At 37.5% G+C, this 17029-nt stretch overlaps 1 protein-coding gene across 1 annotated transcript in view; it reads left to right on the plus strand.

Moving 5' to 3' along the window:
• The window catches only part of LOC104517468 (kinase D-interacting substrate of 220 kDa), a 33805-nt gene extending 19213 nt beyond the window's left edge, over positions 1-14592 (plus strand). Inside the window, exons 11-21 of the mRNA XM_010168512.2 lie at positions 746-923; positions 1448-1612; positions 3029-3208; positions 3577-3742; positions 4628-4779; positions 7179-7468; positions 10059-10199; positions 10821-11064; positions 11235-11323; positions 12300-12444; positions 14426-14592. Coding sequence (XP_010166814.2) covers positions 746-923; positions 1448-1612; positions 3029-3208; positions 3577-3742; positions 4628-4779; positions 7179-7468; positions 10059-10199; positions 10821-11064; positions 11235-11323; positions 12300-12444; positions 14426-14592 — 1917 coding nt within the window. The remainder of the gene's footprint in view (positions 1-745; positions 924-1447; positions 1613-3028; positions 3209-3576; positions 3743-4627; positions 4780-7178; positions 7469-10058; positions 10200-10820; positions 11065-11234; positions 11324-12299; positions 12445-14425) is intronic.
• Positions 14593-17029: the final 2437 nt, after the last annotated feature.

The following is a 17029-nucleotide window of genomic DNA, read 5'->3' on the forward strand; positions in this document are numbered from 1 at the left end:
TAGATTTGGCATTTCATAGAATCATAGAATCACAGAATCATAGAATGGTTTGGGTTGGAAGGGACCTTAAAGATCATCTAGTCCCAACTCCCCTGCCATCAGCAGGGACACCTTCCACTAGATAAGGTTGCTCAAAGCCTCATCCAGCCTGGCCTTCAACACTTCCAGGGAGGGGGCATCCACAACTTCCTTGGGCAACCTGTTCCAGTGTCTGACGACCCTCACAGTGAAGAACTTCTTCCTAATATCTCATCTAAACCTCCCCTCTTTCAGCTTAAACCCATTTTCCCTTGTTCTGTCATTAGTTGCCCTTATGAAAAGTCCCTTCCCAGATTTCTTGTAGGTCCCCTTCAGGTACTGGGAGGTCGCTAGAAGATCTCCCCGGAGCCTTCTCTTCTCCAGGCTGAACAGCCCCAACTCTCTCAGCCTGTCCTCATAGGAGAGGTGCTCCAGCCCTTGGATCATCCTGGTGGCCCTCCTCTGGACTTGTTCTAGCTGCTCTATGTCTCTCCTGTGTTGGGGAACAGTTCATTTCAAGAACTGCCTTTTCCCATGTCTTTTCTGAAACTTTTTTAATGCTTTCTCACACATTTTTTATGTGTGTGCTATAAGGCGTTAATGCAGTTGAGAATACCTTAAGATGTCTTTCAAGTAAATAATGCATCTGGAATAATGTAGAACATTTGCTCTCTTCATAATCCTAGGAATTCATGTTAGATATTACTAGTTTTTCACTTAATTGCAGAAAGGTGATACTCCACTTCATATTGCCATTCGTGGAAGAAGCCGTAAACTTGCTGAATTACTCTTAAGAAATCCAAAAGATGGTAGATTGCTTTATAGACCCAACAAAACAGGAGAAACACCTTACAATATTGACTGTAGCCACCAGAAGAGTATTTTAACACAGATATTTGGAGCAAGTGAGTATAAGTTTTTTGGGTGTTTTTTTAATTACTTGTATACTGAGAATCCATTTTATTCAATTCTGTATTGAAAAGTGGTAAGTTTAGGTTTTTTATTTTTGCAACTAATGGGAGAGCTTAAAAAAACTCAGTTGACAAAAAAAATTCATCATTCTAAAAGCCTAGCAAAGGTCAAATGTACCTGTTATTTTTGACTTTTGACATTGGATGCTGTACAACTTCTGTTGATAGTTCTGTTTTTACTTAGATCTTACTCGTGTAGGAATTATTTTCTTTGACTTGTGATTTGGGATTTTGTTTGAGTCTGTTTTGGTAAGCTCTAATGGTTTTGATAATTATATGACATTTATGTGCATGATTTAAAATTCCTTTGAACAAGAATGTCCCAATAATAACAGCTATTATATGGGAGGGGTATATATACAAATATAGGTGAACCTGTCATGATTTTATGTATTAAAATTGTCACATTGAAGAGATTTCTTAAAGCAAAGTTCTGTAACATAGTGTTTGTATTACAGGACACTTGTCTCCCACGGAATCTGATGGTGACATGCTGGGTTATGATCTGTACAGCAGTGCTTTGGCTGATATTCTGAGTGAACCAACCATGCAGCCACCTATCTGTGTAGGCTTATATGCACAGTGGGGAAGTGGAAAATCTTTCCTGCTCAAGAAACTGGAAGGTAAAAGTTGATTTGGCCTTTTCTGTAGGTTCAAATCGATCTATGAAAAACATCCCATGAGAGCTGCTAGTTTTTGTGGCAGCAGTTGGTCCATGTAGTTTTGTATCCAGGCTCTGGTTCTGTAATGAAAGGATTTAAATTTGAGTGTGGTCATTTCATCCATTGGTTGCTTTGTCCATGTCAAGAGCAGTCAAGGCAGTCTTTAAGTGTTACTGTCTGTTATCCTGTGGATTTCCTGCAGCAGTGGATCGCCCTTTAGGTACTGCTGAAAGTATGGCTGCTGAAATATGCCTTGCTGGGGGTATTTGTGTGTCAAATCAGGTTCAGACCTCTTTTGCTGCAGTATTTATTTATTGTGCCTCCAATGCATCACCTTTTATTTATTTTTTTTTTCCCAAGTTTAAGAACAAATTCCAGGCTATTAATTTTTCTCTGTAGTGCATTTTATCTGCATCTAGTTTTTTTCCCCTTTGCCCTTATTTAGTTTAAGCTTTTTGAACTTTCTGAAATGACAAAGGAAGGCAAATGCAGTACATGAAGAGAGTCAGCATTTTTCACAGTGCAAATAGACATCTTATGTAGTTTTAGCTTTTTCTAACAAAGGATGTTTTTCTGAGATATTTCAGTATAATTCACAATACTTTTACCCATTTTAATGTTTCTTATTTTTTATGATTTCTATATTTTTAAAAGCTCCTACATTAGTCAAAAAGGACTCTCTGCATTCATTTTGTTCACCGCATGCCCTGTGTCATAAACAAAAAATAGGGTGCATTTTTGACCATGATGTTTATTGTTGATGACCTCTTACATTTTTAAAATGCTTTTTCAATATTTTCTTCCTGTTCCTTATTCATCTTTTTATTCTGGATTGTGTATTTAATGTTGCTTATTCAATAGATCCTAAATAAGTTTCTTCAGGAATTCCTGTTTTAGTAAATGTGAATCAACAAACAGAAATAAATACTAAAGCCTTTACATTGTACTGTTACATCTGACCATTTGAGGGACATGGTCCAGATTTCAGTGATGGAGGTTTTGGATGTTGGATCTTTTTTTGACGGATACAGTGGATTGATTTTTCTTGGCGTCATAAAAGATGTCTTAAACTTTTGAAGGAGGATAGGAAATAGCATGACTTTTAATATGTCTTTAAAAGTAGAAAATCTGCAGCAAACAGTGGAACTATTATGTATTTAAATAGTTTCGTTCATTGCATGGATGAAAACTTACGGGTTTGCACTGATGTTTGAAGAAGAATTCAAGCATTGTCTTTTTTTTGAATCAATAATAGGGAAAAGTTATGCAGTCTAGTGAAAAAGTGTTTCTTTTCAAAGATGGTCATTGTAATACCTTTTCTACTTTCTGTTCTAGAATGATGTAACATGTTAACTGGTCTTTGTCTTTCTGTTTTAGATGAAATGAAAACTTTTGCAGGACAGCAGATTGAACCTCTGTTTCAGTTCTCCTGGCTTGTTGTATTCCTCACGCTTTTGCTGTGCGGAGGTCTGGGTTTATTGCTTGCATTCACAGTGGATGCCAAGCTTGGAATAGCGGTGTCACTCAGCTTATTAGCAGTTCTCTACATTTTCTTTAGTAAGTCTTATTTTATATAAAACTTGTGGAGGTTTTTACCTATTTTTGGAATTCAGTGTTGTTTTGTAGACATGGTTTGTGATTCAGAGAAAATACTGAATGTTTTTATAGAAAATAGAACCCCTTCAGACTCTTTCCTTATGTTTGCATGTAATTTGTGAGAGGGCATTCTTGAAAATGAAGAATTTTGTATATTGGCTTCATTATGTTACTTTTACTGTTCTCATTTTTAGCCATAACTGTTAAAAATTCATTCAACTCCTTTTAGGCAGCTCCATGCCTTGTCTGTTCAAATTTCATGGTTCTTTCAGTAGTGAATGCTGACTAAAATATGACCATAACATCTTCTTTATTTTTTAATATTTTAGCTGTAATTTATTTCGGTGGCCGAAGAGAAGGTGAGAGCTGGAACTGGGCCTGGGTTTTAAGTGCAAGACTGGCAAGACATATTGGATATTTAGAGTTGCTTCTCAAACTCATGTTTGTGAACCCGCCAGAATTGCCAGAGCAAACCACTAAAGCTTTACCTGTCAGGTTAGTTATTTCATTTATTTACTCTTGAATGCATAATTCAGGTTCACTCTGATACTTTTCAAACTGTGTGTATTAATGTGCATATTTATCTTCCTAGGAAAAGCTGTTGAAATTTCTGTTTGAAAAACAGTAGCCCAGGAAGATCATGTAGTTAATTTTTTTCAGTACGAAGAAGATAGTTTTCAAGGAAAACTCTGTGGCAAAGTCGGTAAAAGTTACTGCATTTTAGTATTAGGGGTTTTGACTGTCATACTAACAAAAATTTGTAACAGGCAAAATAAGAATTTAGTTTTCTATTACGTTTAATACTTCTTTCACTGATTACTTCTGTTAAGGTGGTTTTTTGGTTTTTGTTTTTTTTTTTTGGAAGTAGAGCATCAGACTGCTCAAAGCTTCTAGTTTATCTGAAACCAAGAAAATTTGTTATGTTTTTCATAGTTTAGAGACTTGTATTTTAGCCTCATGGTGCTTTTATGTGATCTTCTGTATTTTTTTCTTTTTTTATCCTCCATAAATATTCAAAAATTGCTCAGAATGCAATTTTTAAAAAAATACTTGTCAATATTATGTTTTGGTATCATAAAGGTATTTTTATGTTTTTACTGCTGTCTGAGGTGCTGTTAGAGATGTGATAATTTTTGTCTTTTTAAGAAGTCAAGTTTTGGAATAGGAGGTGGGACAGAGAAGAGGTTGATGACAGGAGAAGAAATAAAGAAATAAGTACTTAAATTCCATGTGGAGTTTAAAAAAAAAATAAGTATTTTACATTTTGTGCCACTTGCAAAAACTTTTAGCTGCAGAGATGCAGGAAGATTTTTGTTTTGGTTGCCAGAAAATATTTAAGCTTTTCTAAAGTATACAAAATACATGTTTTTTCTCTTTCAGATTTTTGTTTACGGACTACAATAGACTGTCCAGTGTAGGTGGAGAAACTTCATTGGCTGAGATGATTGCTACTCTCTCTGATGCGTGTGAAAGGGAATTTGGTTTCTTAGCAACAAGGCTATTTCGAGTTTTCAAGACAGAAGATACACAAGGTTTTTATTACCTGAATGACATTTCTGATTATTCCATTTCAATGCACTGTTATCAGGGGTTCACATTATAAGCTCTTTTTAGAAACTGTTGTAGCCATGCAGAAATTCATACAGAAGGGGAATCTCTTTGTATTGTTTTGGAGAGAAAAATGCCCTGTTTTCTTTACTCCACTTGATTTTATTAATATTAAAAAGGAATATCTTCTGTGAAGTGTAGTTTTCGGAAACATCAGTGGAAATGTATATTTAGATTAAATCCTTTTAGATGCAGCCTGATGGTTTTCCATAGCAATTAAGTCATTGTGTCTGAGTCAGATAAAGGGAAAAGTATACTTTTGTGTGTTGCTAAGAGAAGTTTCTGTTTAGTTTATTAGATTTTAATTCAAAGCTTTTATGAATGACCACTGCTTATTCTTGGAAATAATAGATGTAGAGAACGTGTTGGTCCAAAGCCATAAATTGCTGTGGTCAGTGCTGGTGTGTTCCTACTTGATCCAAATGGAACAGACTTTTTTCTTCTGTCCCATCTGTAGATTTCTGCAAAAAGTATGCAAAACAGAGTATGGTATTGTGAAGAAAGGGAGTTCTTGAGGGTAAAGTTCAATTCATAGAGGACTTATCTCTACTTTGAGTTCTGTTTCAGTCAGTTGCTTCTCTTTTCATTTTGACCTTGACCACAAATTGAGGAATCTGTTAACTGCTGTCTCCTCTCCTAAAGTGAAATGTTTAGACTCTCCTGACTTGTAGAGGGTGGAAGAAAACATACTGTGTGCTGAATGCATCTTACTCTTCATTATTCTTTCTCAAAGTCACTGAATGTTCTTTATGAAAGTGATGTATGGAGTTTTTCACCCTTATTTCCATAGCAGACATTCTGCAGTTCTTCTCCTTAACCTCAGTGAAACAGCTTCCATGATGCTGTAATTTCTCCCGAAACTGACTTGAGAATGGCAGTGTAGTGCTGGCTTCCTGTGATTATTTGCAGTAATCATCTTTTCCCTTTCATTTGTGATCTCACATTTCTTTTGTATTCCTTGACTCTGTTGCCTTCCTGTGCTTTTCCTAATTATCTAATTGATTTTTTTTAAAAAAGAAATCTATTTGATGATCTTGCACATCTTCTCCTTGTCTCCAGATGTTTGTAAGTCTAGGGTCATCGGTTTTTTGTCTCTAGATGTTCCTAGAAATTCCATATAGGTTTCTTTTTAGTCTCCTATTTAATTTTTGTCACATCTGTAAACTTGCAGACAAGCCTACTCAATTGCCATTTCATTGTTGATGATTCCTAAGTCTCTAATCCAGTTCTGTCTGTTTCTAGCTAGCAGAAGCTTATATCCTTACTTAAAAAAACTGAATGTTATAACTGAGCTGTTATTCTTCTCTTCTCACCCCTCTCTCCTGTCATTATGCATTTCTGTTGCTTTTTCCTGCATCACAGTCTTGTCTGTCACATATGTCAGTAATGTGAAAGACTTCCAGCTCATACCCCAGTCTAGAATATCATATATGTGCTATGGATAAACCTTGGATATTCTTTCCATGTAGTGTATTTAAAATTTGATTTTTCCATTCCAGTTCAAATATTAATTTTTAGCTGTCATCATTTTACATCAGATTATTGCTATATTATGTTCTTTGTTATCGATAGATGTGAATGTACAGAAGATGTGAATCTTCTAGATGTGTGCACCACTAGATGTGTGCACCACTAGATGTGTGCACCACTAGATGTGTGCAGGTCCTAAAGGCAGGGGCTGCCTCTTTGGAAAAAAGCTGTTTCTTTGGTCACTGCTTTAGCTGTGCTGACCTCCAAGCGCAATATTTCTTTGTGTCTTCCTTATCAATCCAATTGAAGTCAGGAGGTCTGTATTTTCTTTTGAAATGGTAATCTTTTTCTTGGTAATCTGTGCAAACCTTACATCCCCCAGTCCTCCGTTCTTTGTGTATGCTTTAGCTTGTGAAAAAGGATAGTCTCAGGTTGTACCTTGCAGATTTGATCTGGTTTTCCAATGGCACCATTACTCTTGGATTATGTGTCATGTTTCTGTTTAAAACTGAGTAGTTACCATACTGTTTTCCTAGGATTTACTTGCATAAATATGCTTTACAGAGAGATGTCACAAAAGGGATGATACCACTGATATGAAATCTATTTAACAAAGATAATTTCCATCCAGTGTGGATTTCTTGAAACAATGGAAATAAACTGAAGTTTAAAGGAATATCTCTGCATCATAATTTCCATGAACTTTTATTTTCATGTTTGTGGCTAGACAGTAACACTGCAGTAACCTTTTGTGCAAGTTAGTGTTTTATGAGAATTATGCAAGTTAATAGGTTTTGTACTCACCTGTAATTACATTTTGCATTCATTTTAATGGCAAATACTTGTTTCCTAGGTAAAAAGAAATGGAAGAAAACTTGCTGTCTCCCATCCTTTGTGATTTTCCTGTTCATATTGTCCTGCGTTGTTTCTGCGATTGCCCTGCTGGCGATTTTTAACGTGAAATCAGCCAACGTGACGGTGCACGTTATTCTTATATCGGTTACCTGTGTTGTTGGTTTGGCCTTTGTCTTGAATTGTCGCACGTGGTGGCAAGTGATGGATTCAGTTTTGAATTCTCAAAGAAAACGTCTTCACAATGCTGCCTCCAAGCTTCACAAGTTGAAAAGCGAGGGGTTCATGAAGGTAAGCATTTCTATGAATTTGTCATTAAAAGAATTGAAACAAAACCCCAAACCTCTGTAGCCTTCTTAAGATGGAGTGCCATTTATTTAGTCAGGCCAAGTCTCGCACCATTAGAATAAGCCTTGGTGAGTTTTTACTAAAGAGAACACTCCTGTTCCACTGGTACTTACGCTTAGTGTACGAGGTCTGTTTGCTTAACTAGGAATGTGAAATTTGAATTGTTTTCCATTTCTAATTTTATTTTTGCTCTGAGGAAGTTAGTGTGAAAACAACTGATCAGTATTTAGTCCTTTAAATCATAAGATTAGAAAGAATAATTTTTAAAATATACTAAATGTGGAAAACCAAGCTTTGGCTGTCTGCAAGACCTCTTTACTAAGAAAGGAATGATAGCACTGGAAGTACATTCCAAAACAGTTCATGTTTTTCATGAAAAATGATGAAAAATACTATTGTTTTGCTGGATTATATCTAAACTGATAAAAAATGTACCCATCAGGCTGTTATCAAATATCCTATATGCTCCTGTTTGAAAATTAACTTTAATATCATGACGGTTACCTCCGTGGATTACAGTTAATACATTGTATAACAATATGTTGTGCAGATGTCTTTGTAGCACAGAAGACCTTATCTGTGTCTTGCTGCTGTGTTTCTTACAGTTGTTTTTTGAGTGGTATTTGTCTGGCACAACTTTAGCCATTTGCAATCAAAGGAGAGGAGTGGGTATTTCCAGAGAGTTACTCATATGATTTAAGTCATCTTATCATGCACATTCAAGAGGAATCTAGTGGTGAATAGCTCAGATTTTAATGTCTACCTGTTAGTTGCTGAAATTAGAGCAGGAGAATTCCACCTTTGTTTCTATATAAAGGGTAGTTGTTAAATGTGTAACTTAATGTTGAAAAACTTTAAAAATCTTCAGATTGCGTATCCTGAACAGGAATGACTGCACATTAGAATGCACAATTTGCTTGACTGGAAAGTAGGTAGAAAATTTTAGTGTACATTATATGAAAAGCAATTTTTGAGGATTAGCTGAAGCTACAAATACTCTTGTTTGCTCTTGACATACTGTGGTGGGTTGACCCTGTCTGGATGCCAGGTGCCCACCAAAGCTGCTCTGTCACTTCCCTTCCTCAGCTGGACAAGGGAGAGAAAATATAATGAAAGGCTCATGAGTCGAGGGAGAGATCATTCACTAATTACTGTCATGGGCAAAACACTCAACTTGGGGAAATTAGTTTAATTTATTACCAATCAAATCAGACTAGGATGATGAGAAATAAAATGAAATCTTAAAACACCTCCCCCCACCCCTTCCCTCTTCCTGGGCTTTACTTCTCTCCCAGATTCCCTGCCTCCTCCCCTCCAGCGGCACAGGGGGACAGGGAACGGGGATTGTGGTCAGTTCATCACATGTTGTCTCTGCCACTCCTTCCTCCTCAGGGAAGGACTCCTCACACTCTTCCCTTGCTCCCTCCAAAGGGAGACAGTCCTCAACCAACTTCTCCAATGTGAGTCCTTCCCACGGGCTGCAGCTCTTCGTGAACTGCTCCAGTGTGGGTCCTTTCCATGGGATCCAGTCCTTCAGGAACAGGCTGCTCCAGCGCAGGTCACCCACAGGGTCACAAGTCCTACCAGCAAACCTGCTCCATCCAGCGTGGGCCACTCTCTCCACAGGGCCACAGGTCCTGTCAAGACCCTGCTCCAGCGTGGGCTTCCCATGGGGTCGTGGCCTCCTTCACCTCTCTCCACGGGGAACGGGTCCTGCCAGGAACCTGTTCTGCCATGGGCTTCCCACGGGGTCACAGGCATCCACCCATTTTGCCATGGGGTCCTCCATGGGCTGCAGATGGATCACTCCTCCTGGGTTGCAGGGGGACAGCCTGCCCCACCATGGTCTTAATATAATAGATCAGATTCTCTCTGTTCCACTGTTAACCACCATGGGCTACAGGTGAATCTCTGCTCTGGCACCTGGAGCACCTCCTCCCCCTCCTTCCTGACTGACCTTGTCATCTGCAGAGCTGTTTCTCTCACGTACTCTCACTTCTCTCTTCGCCTGAAGTTGTGTAGTTTTATTTTCTTCCCCTTCTTAAATACATTATCCCAGAGGTGCTGCCACCATCACTGATGGGCTCGGCCTTGGCCAGCGATGGGTCCATCTTGGAGCAGCTGGCATTGACTCTGTCAGACATGGGGGAAGCTTCTGGCCAGCTTCTCACAGAAGCCACACCTGTAGCCTCTCTGCTACCAAAACCTGGCCACACCAACCCAATACAAATACTGATTTACAGTGTGTAGATATTTATTGTTAAATAACATTGTAATGGAATTTAAATAAGAATAATTTGTTACATTAAAATGGAATATGCAGTTCTGCTGTACATTTTTATGCAAATAAATTAAAATTTTGGAAGTGACATTTTAGGACGTTTACTTTGGGTATTAATTAGGTGTTTATTTTTGTAATCTTACTGAAGTATTTTTGGGATAAGTAGCAATCGGAAAAAGGAATTATATGTATTTTTGTGAGTTTTAAGTATTACAGAGATTTCTTTTCCTTCTTTGCTTTTCATTTTTATAGGTTTTGAAATGTGAAGTGGAACTGATGGCTAAAATGGCAAAAACTATTGACAGCTTCACTCAGAACCAGACAAGGCTTGTTGTAATTATTGATGGATTGGATGCTTGTGAACAGGACAAAGTTTTACAGATGCTTGATACTGTGAGTTGGATCGTTTTGTAAAGGTGATCTGTTCCATAGATGAGCTCAGATACATACACTGTTATTGTGTATTTTCTGTAGAAAGAAGGCATGTATACACACTCTGTGTTGTAGTCTTTTTAACATCTGTGTACGTTGGCATAACTGTAATACTAAGAGTGATGGGTTTTGAAAGTTGAAAATTAAATCCCAGTAGAACTGTACATGTTAATACTTGTGAAAAGTTTTGAAATAATCAGATGTAAATTATTGAAAATTAATATCCCGTTAAACAAGCTTACAATGTTTGGAGAGTTTTTTGTACTTATTTTTGAAGTACTTTAGGTGAAAACCACTTAAATGCTACATATTTGTGAGGGCTAGGACTTTACTGCATGATACCTTCTTGGTGATGACTTCCACTGTAACTACAACTGCTAAATTGTCAAGTGTGCTTATTTCTAATTATGGATAATTTCCTAACATTAGCTATATTAAAGAAACTAACATCTCTTTACATCTCTTGTCTTCTCAAGTTTATAACTTGAACAGAATGAACATAAAATGTTGAGTCAGATGTTCAAATGATCCACATTTACTATTAATTATTCTTAACCAGGTGTACTGTCTGTTTTCTTACAGGTTCGAGTCTTGTTTTCAAAAGGCCCGTTTATTGCTATTTTTGCAAGTGACCCCCACATTATTATAAAGGCCATTAACCAGAACCTCAACAGTGTTCTACGTGATTCAAACATTAATGGACACGATTACATGCGAAACATCGTCCATCTGCCTGTTTTTCTGAATAGCCGAGGGCTTAGTAACGCCAAAAAACTGATGGTAGCTTCGACAACTAACGGGGATATTCCTTACGCAGATAATGCAGGTGAGGTTATGCAGGAGGATGGTATGAGAGTTACAAAACCAATGTTCCAGAAATCTGGTTTTTGGAACAAACTATTTAAATAATTGGCAGATAATTAATATTATTTTGATAGATCAGTCGAATGTATATGGATGGAGAAAATAGCCTGACTTTTGTTTTCCTTTTCATAGGATTGCATGAAGAGGTTGACAGGAGAGTTTCTCAGCACAGTCTTGGAGACATGACCAAACTTGGTAGCAAAACTGCTCTTAATAGGCGGGTGAGAAAAATTTTTAGACTAAATTAAGATACTGGTAATACCTTTTTTATTTTCTATTCTTTTTTTCTTTACATTTTTAATGTTGTCAGCTTGGAAGATTTATCCTGCCATTCTTAATGAAATCAATGTAAGTAATCCATGAAGGAAAAGTACATCCTTAAATCAGTAGACTGATGCTCTATCAAAGAGGAAAAAGTTTTCTTGCTCACAGGAGTGTTCTTTTCTACAAATACTTATATTCAGCTCTCTGTGAATGCTGACATGATACAGAATACTGGTAGTAGCCATGAGGGATGTATGTATATTTTGGATTCTGGTGGGTAAACTGATATCACTTGATCTCAGGATGTTGCAACAAAGGGCAGTAATTGAGCAAATCAAGGAATTTAGAATATTATAGCACTAGACTTCTACTGCAACATGCCCACCATACTTTCTGCTTTCTGTTCTGTTTTTCCATCTTTACGTAAAATCAGAAAGTGGTTGAATAAAAGGTATCTAGGAAGTAGTGAAAAGCAACACAGAGTCTGAGGTTTCTGAGCTGCCACGGGTAGAGACTTGGAGAGTGTTGTTGCAGAGGAACCTGATGTTCACTTTAATTTAAAAATTTAATTAGTAAATGGATGGCATCAACTTTTTGTAGAGACACTAGGAAATGATGATGGCAACGCTGAAGTTAGTAAACTTCTTACAAAATTTCTCACTGTGTCACTCTATTTTGCCCTCTCAGAATTGGCGTAGAAGTAAAATGTGTAACTCTTACCAGTTCTTGGCTTATATGGAAATGGTACTCAACTGTTACACAGCTGAATCAGAATTAAATTCTGGTAAATATTTTATGGTGTTTCATGTCAACCTCACAGGCACATATTCAGAAAGGTTCTGACTTTATAATCAAGTAAAACTGAAGTATTTCAAATTCATAAAAGTTTTTGATACTAATTAGTATTCCTTGTTTTTTTGGTATCATTATCAGGATACTTATCGAAGGCGCCAGATGCAACGTACCATTACCCGCCAAATGTCTTTTGATTTGACCAAGCTGTTGGTTACAGAGGATTGGTTCAGCGATATCAGTCCTCAGACTATGAGGAGATTGTTAAATATTGTTTCAGTGACAGGTAAGTGTGGCATGTTTGTGTACACTAAACGGTGTTGTGTTTTGATTGCCTGTAGTTACACTCAGACTTATTAGTGTGTAAACTAAATTTAACAAGTCAGTCCATGTGTTGATTTTGAAAATCCTTCTGAAGCAAGCTCTTTTAGAGGACAAGCAAAGATTATAGACTATTATATATAGAATAAATATGTATATATGTATATATATATATATTTGTTGTTTAATTTACTTCATTTGAGAGGCAAATTTTTCAAGTTTACGTTTTCAGGAAGTTTCAGATTTTTAAATTTTGAAGTGGGATAATAAAATACGTTTTTCAGTTTTGTAATACTGTGATGTGAACAAAGCTCATAGAGCTGGTATTTTAAAAGGTAAATTTTGAGGGAAAGCCAGGCATGTATCCTTTACATTTTTGCTATGGATATTTGGAGTCCTTTTTCCCTAAGTTGTTGTCTAGCGCTGATGAAAGCGTTTTGTGAATTGTTTTCCTTCACCAAAACACAATCAAGACGTTGGTATCTTTGAAGTTTAAAAACTGGAAACAACTAGAAAAGGACTTATGGAAGTCTAATGAAGTGATGTTTCATGTAGTAGGTGAATGAAGAATGATTATTTACTGTCTTTTCTATTAGAAGTATAGAATTATAGAATTGCTTTGGTTGGAAAAGACCTTCAAGAACATGAGTCCAACCATTAACCTAACACTGTTGGGTCCACCTCTAAAACATGTCCCTAAGGGCCACATCTACACATCTAAATACCTCCAGGGATGGTGACTCAACCACTTCCCTGGGCAGCCTGTTCCAATGCTTGACAACCCTTTTGGTGATCAAATTTTTCCGAATATCCAACCTAAACCTCCCCTGGCACAACTTGAGGCCATTTTCTCTTATCCTATTGCTTGTTACTTGAGAGAAGAGACCAACACTCACCTCACTACAGCCTCCTTTCAGGTAGTTGTAGAGAGTGAGAAGGTCTCCCGTCAGCCTCCTTTTCTCCAGGCTGAACAACCCCAGTTTCCTCAGCCACTCCTCGTAAGCCTTGTTCTCCAAGCTCTTCACCAGCTTTGTTGCTCTTCTTTGGACACACTCCAGCACCTCCATGTCCTTCTTGGAGTGAGGGGCCCAAAACTGAACAAAATACTTGAGGTGCAACCTCACCAGTGATGAGTACAGAGGAACAATCACTTCCCTAGTCCTGCTGGCCACACTATTTCTGATACAAGCCTGGATGCTGTTGGCCTTCTTGGCCACCTGGGCACACTGCTGGCTCTTGTTCAGCCGACTGTCAACCAGTACCTCCAGGTCCTTTTCCACCAGGCAGCTTTCCAGCCTTCCAACTTACTGAGGGTGCACTTGATCCCCTTGTCTAGATCAGGCTGTAAATTACACATAGTCACTAATATTAATAATGCAATTCTAGAAAACTTGCTAAAACTTGAAATGCATTAACTGTCTCATTATCTTTTTTTTTTAAATTAACTTTATTTGTAATTCATACCTTGCCCTATTAACTTAAACCAGTCTTTTGTTTATAGCTTTGGATTTTACTTTATTGGCTTTTGAAGATGGCAGTTGTATCCTTAACTTGTTTTGACCATATTTTGTATGCCAGTGCACAGAAGATCTTTCACAGTGTCAACATGATTTTTGTGTTTAGATTGAGAAATTAATGCTATGTGAAATTCTCTATTGAGTTTTGTTAAAGTAACTTAAGAATCACCTGTAACAGGATGATACTGATTAGTGTTTAACCTGGAGCTGAAGTTGACAGTTTTGGAGAGTCTCATGTTCTGACCAGTATTTGCAAGAATTTTTATTAGGTTGTCAAATTATAATTTTATATGTGACTTTAGATGATTTTGAACTTACTGAGCTAAAAATATAATACCAGAAAGTTTACTAGATAAGGTTAAAGACTTACTGTCTTTCAAAAGGGAAAAAAATCTCCAGTGTTTCTTCTTTCCTTCCCTATTGTATTAGGTCGTTTATTGAGAGCTAATCAGATCATATTCAATTGGGATAGACTGGCTAGTTGGATCAATCTCACAGAGCAGTGGCCCTATAGAACATCGTGGCTCATACTGCATCTTGAAGAGACTGAAGGTGTTCCCGATCATGTGACTTTAAAAACCATCTATGAGAGGTAGGTGTTATTCTAGTAATGGTATGCACTTTCAGTGATTAAAACAGTGATCATTATTAAAGACTATTAGAATAATACGGCTTTCAAACAGCTACCAAGTTGCAGTCTAAAATTCTCACAATTTACTCTCTTCTGTTAACTTTTGGAAACTTTTAAGTTACTTTCTTTGCTACTGAACGCAGCATGTATGCATGTATGCCCTGTATTAAAAACAAAGAGAATTTTCAGGAATTCTTTCACAGAGAGCTAGCTGTGCATCTGTCCCTTGAGATCATTTTCATCACTACTTTGGCCAAGCTAGAAGTTGCTTCTCCCTGCCCCTCTCTGAAAGTTCAGTGCTTAGGAAGTGTGCTTGAGGCTATGGCAGTGCCTTGTGCTGCAGTTAAGGAATACGAAAGCGAAGCATGACTTTCTCTATTGCTGGTAGAAGTTGCTGTCCAACAGAGCTGTCTAGGTATTGCGACTGAGAGCAAATGGTCTGTGTGTTGCCAGTGAACATGCCTCTCCAGAACCTGGCTGCTTGTAAGAGAGGACTTGTGGATTGTGACAAGTAACCTGATAACAATGGGAGGAATGGAAGAGAAAGGATGTGACTGGGTGTTGGGTCTATAGGAAAAAAACAGAATCTGAGAATGAAAGTTAGTGAGAGGAAGGAATGGTTTGATTTTTGTAAGAAGTAACTGAGATTAGATTAAAACAACAGTTGAGGTAAAGAAAGAAGACTGGGATTTGTTCAACAAGTTGCCGGAAAATCTAGAGACTTTGCAGAGTCCAGGGAAAGAATGGAGAGGAGAATGAACTTGACCAGGAAATTTTGGGAAGGTGCCCTACACTAAGAGTCAAGGAATGGGAGAAGATGAACTGGATGAGGGTCTGGGATAGGCTTGAAATAGTTTGAAATGTTGAGAATGGAATTAGGATTGCCTGGGAAAGACAACTGGAGTGTGTTGTATTAGGAAAGGAAAGTTGAAGTGGGATTAAGATCTGAACACAGAGAACTGGGAAGGTAGAGGGACAAGGGTGGACAGGGCATGACAAGGCTGAGGATTGAAGGTAGACAAAGAGGGCAAGTAGTAGTTTGGAGTGTTTTCAGGTTAGGGGGATTGTTGCTGAAATACCAAACTTCAGAGGTAAATAAGTGTGTAATTACAAAACACTTTCCTCTGGACAATGGATCCGGTTTCTGGGATTTGCATTTCCTCTGTGAGTGTAAGATACCTGTGAAATCTTAGATAAAGTATTGGGAACCTGCCTCTCCCTTGCAGGTTCACACAGCTAGTGTCACAAATGTTTATGTGATCGGGTAAATTCAATAATTCGGAATCATCAGGGATTCCTTCTCCTGTGGTGCTTTCCAGTACTCTTGCTGTAGATATTTCTAACTTATCTTTATTTAGATTTGCTGCATGGTATGTTTCATAATTCTATATTTTCAGTACTTATCCAACAAGCCCATTGCAGTCTTTTGATTATTAGCATCAACAGTAATAAATTGCTTTGGAGTGATCAAAGTCCAAAACTGTCTTCAAGACATAACAGTGTTCATGTTTTCTGATAAACCAAAGGAGATACTACAGACTGAACTGTTCTCATAAATGGGTACTGGTAATTCCAGTATAAACTAAAGTTAAATCTGTATTAAACCAACATGAGGAGAAGGAAAGGACAGGCACAATTGAGTGTGAACAACTTATTTGGGTTCTGGATTATTTGTTGTTAGTACAAACACTTGAGCCGTTGATATTCAGTGCCAACTGGAGTGTGTCAGGGTTTATTAGTTCAGGTGCAAAAGAGAGTCATGACCCCTGCTATGCTGTTTTACCTCTTGCTATGCAGGTTGTGTTTGGAAGCAATATAGTCACTTGAGTAGAGTGCTGATTCGTAATTGACAGTTATACATGTATAAATAAATTCATAGTGTATAAAACTGGGATCTGTAATGTGAAGAAGCAGGAAAGAACCCTCTACCATATACTGGAAAAGGGAAGGTGATGATCTTCTTTTAAGTAAAGCTGTTTGTATTCTACTTGAAATATCAGGAAAACAAGGAAAAGGAAAAGAATTCATTCAGGATTCTTTCTTTAGCAAAAAATACCAACAGGATTATTTGATATGAAAATGATAAACCTACAAGACTGAATTTTTTTGAATACTTAACCATAAAAAAATGCTTCATAATAATAACATTGGTGCATGCTAAGGAAGAGTTGATGTCTCAGCCACTTTGATGGACCCTCTGTAAGGAACTAAATATATAACTCTGCTGGTATAGTGACAAAACTCAGATCTCATCTGTCTGGTGATTTGGGTGATCATCTTTACTGTATGCTAAATACGAAAATGTCTGTGAACTCGTCTCTGGGATTGGAGCACAAATCTTAGGGGGAGTGGCTGAGGGAACTGGGGTTGTTTAAACTGGAGAGAATGAGGCTGAGGGGAGA

The sequence above is a fragment of the Antrostomus carolinensis genome, unplaced genomic scaffold (genome assembly GCF_000700745.2).
Source record: "Antrostomus carolinensis isolate BGI_N321 unplaced genomic scaffold, ASM70074v2 scaffold14425, whole genome shotgun sequence".
In the NCBI taxonomy this organism is placed as follows: domain Eukaryota; kingdom Metazoa; phylum Chordata; class Aves; order Caprimulgiformes; family Caprimulgidae; genus Antrostomus; species Antrostomus carolinensis.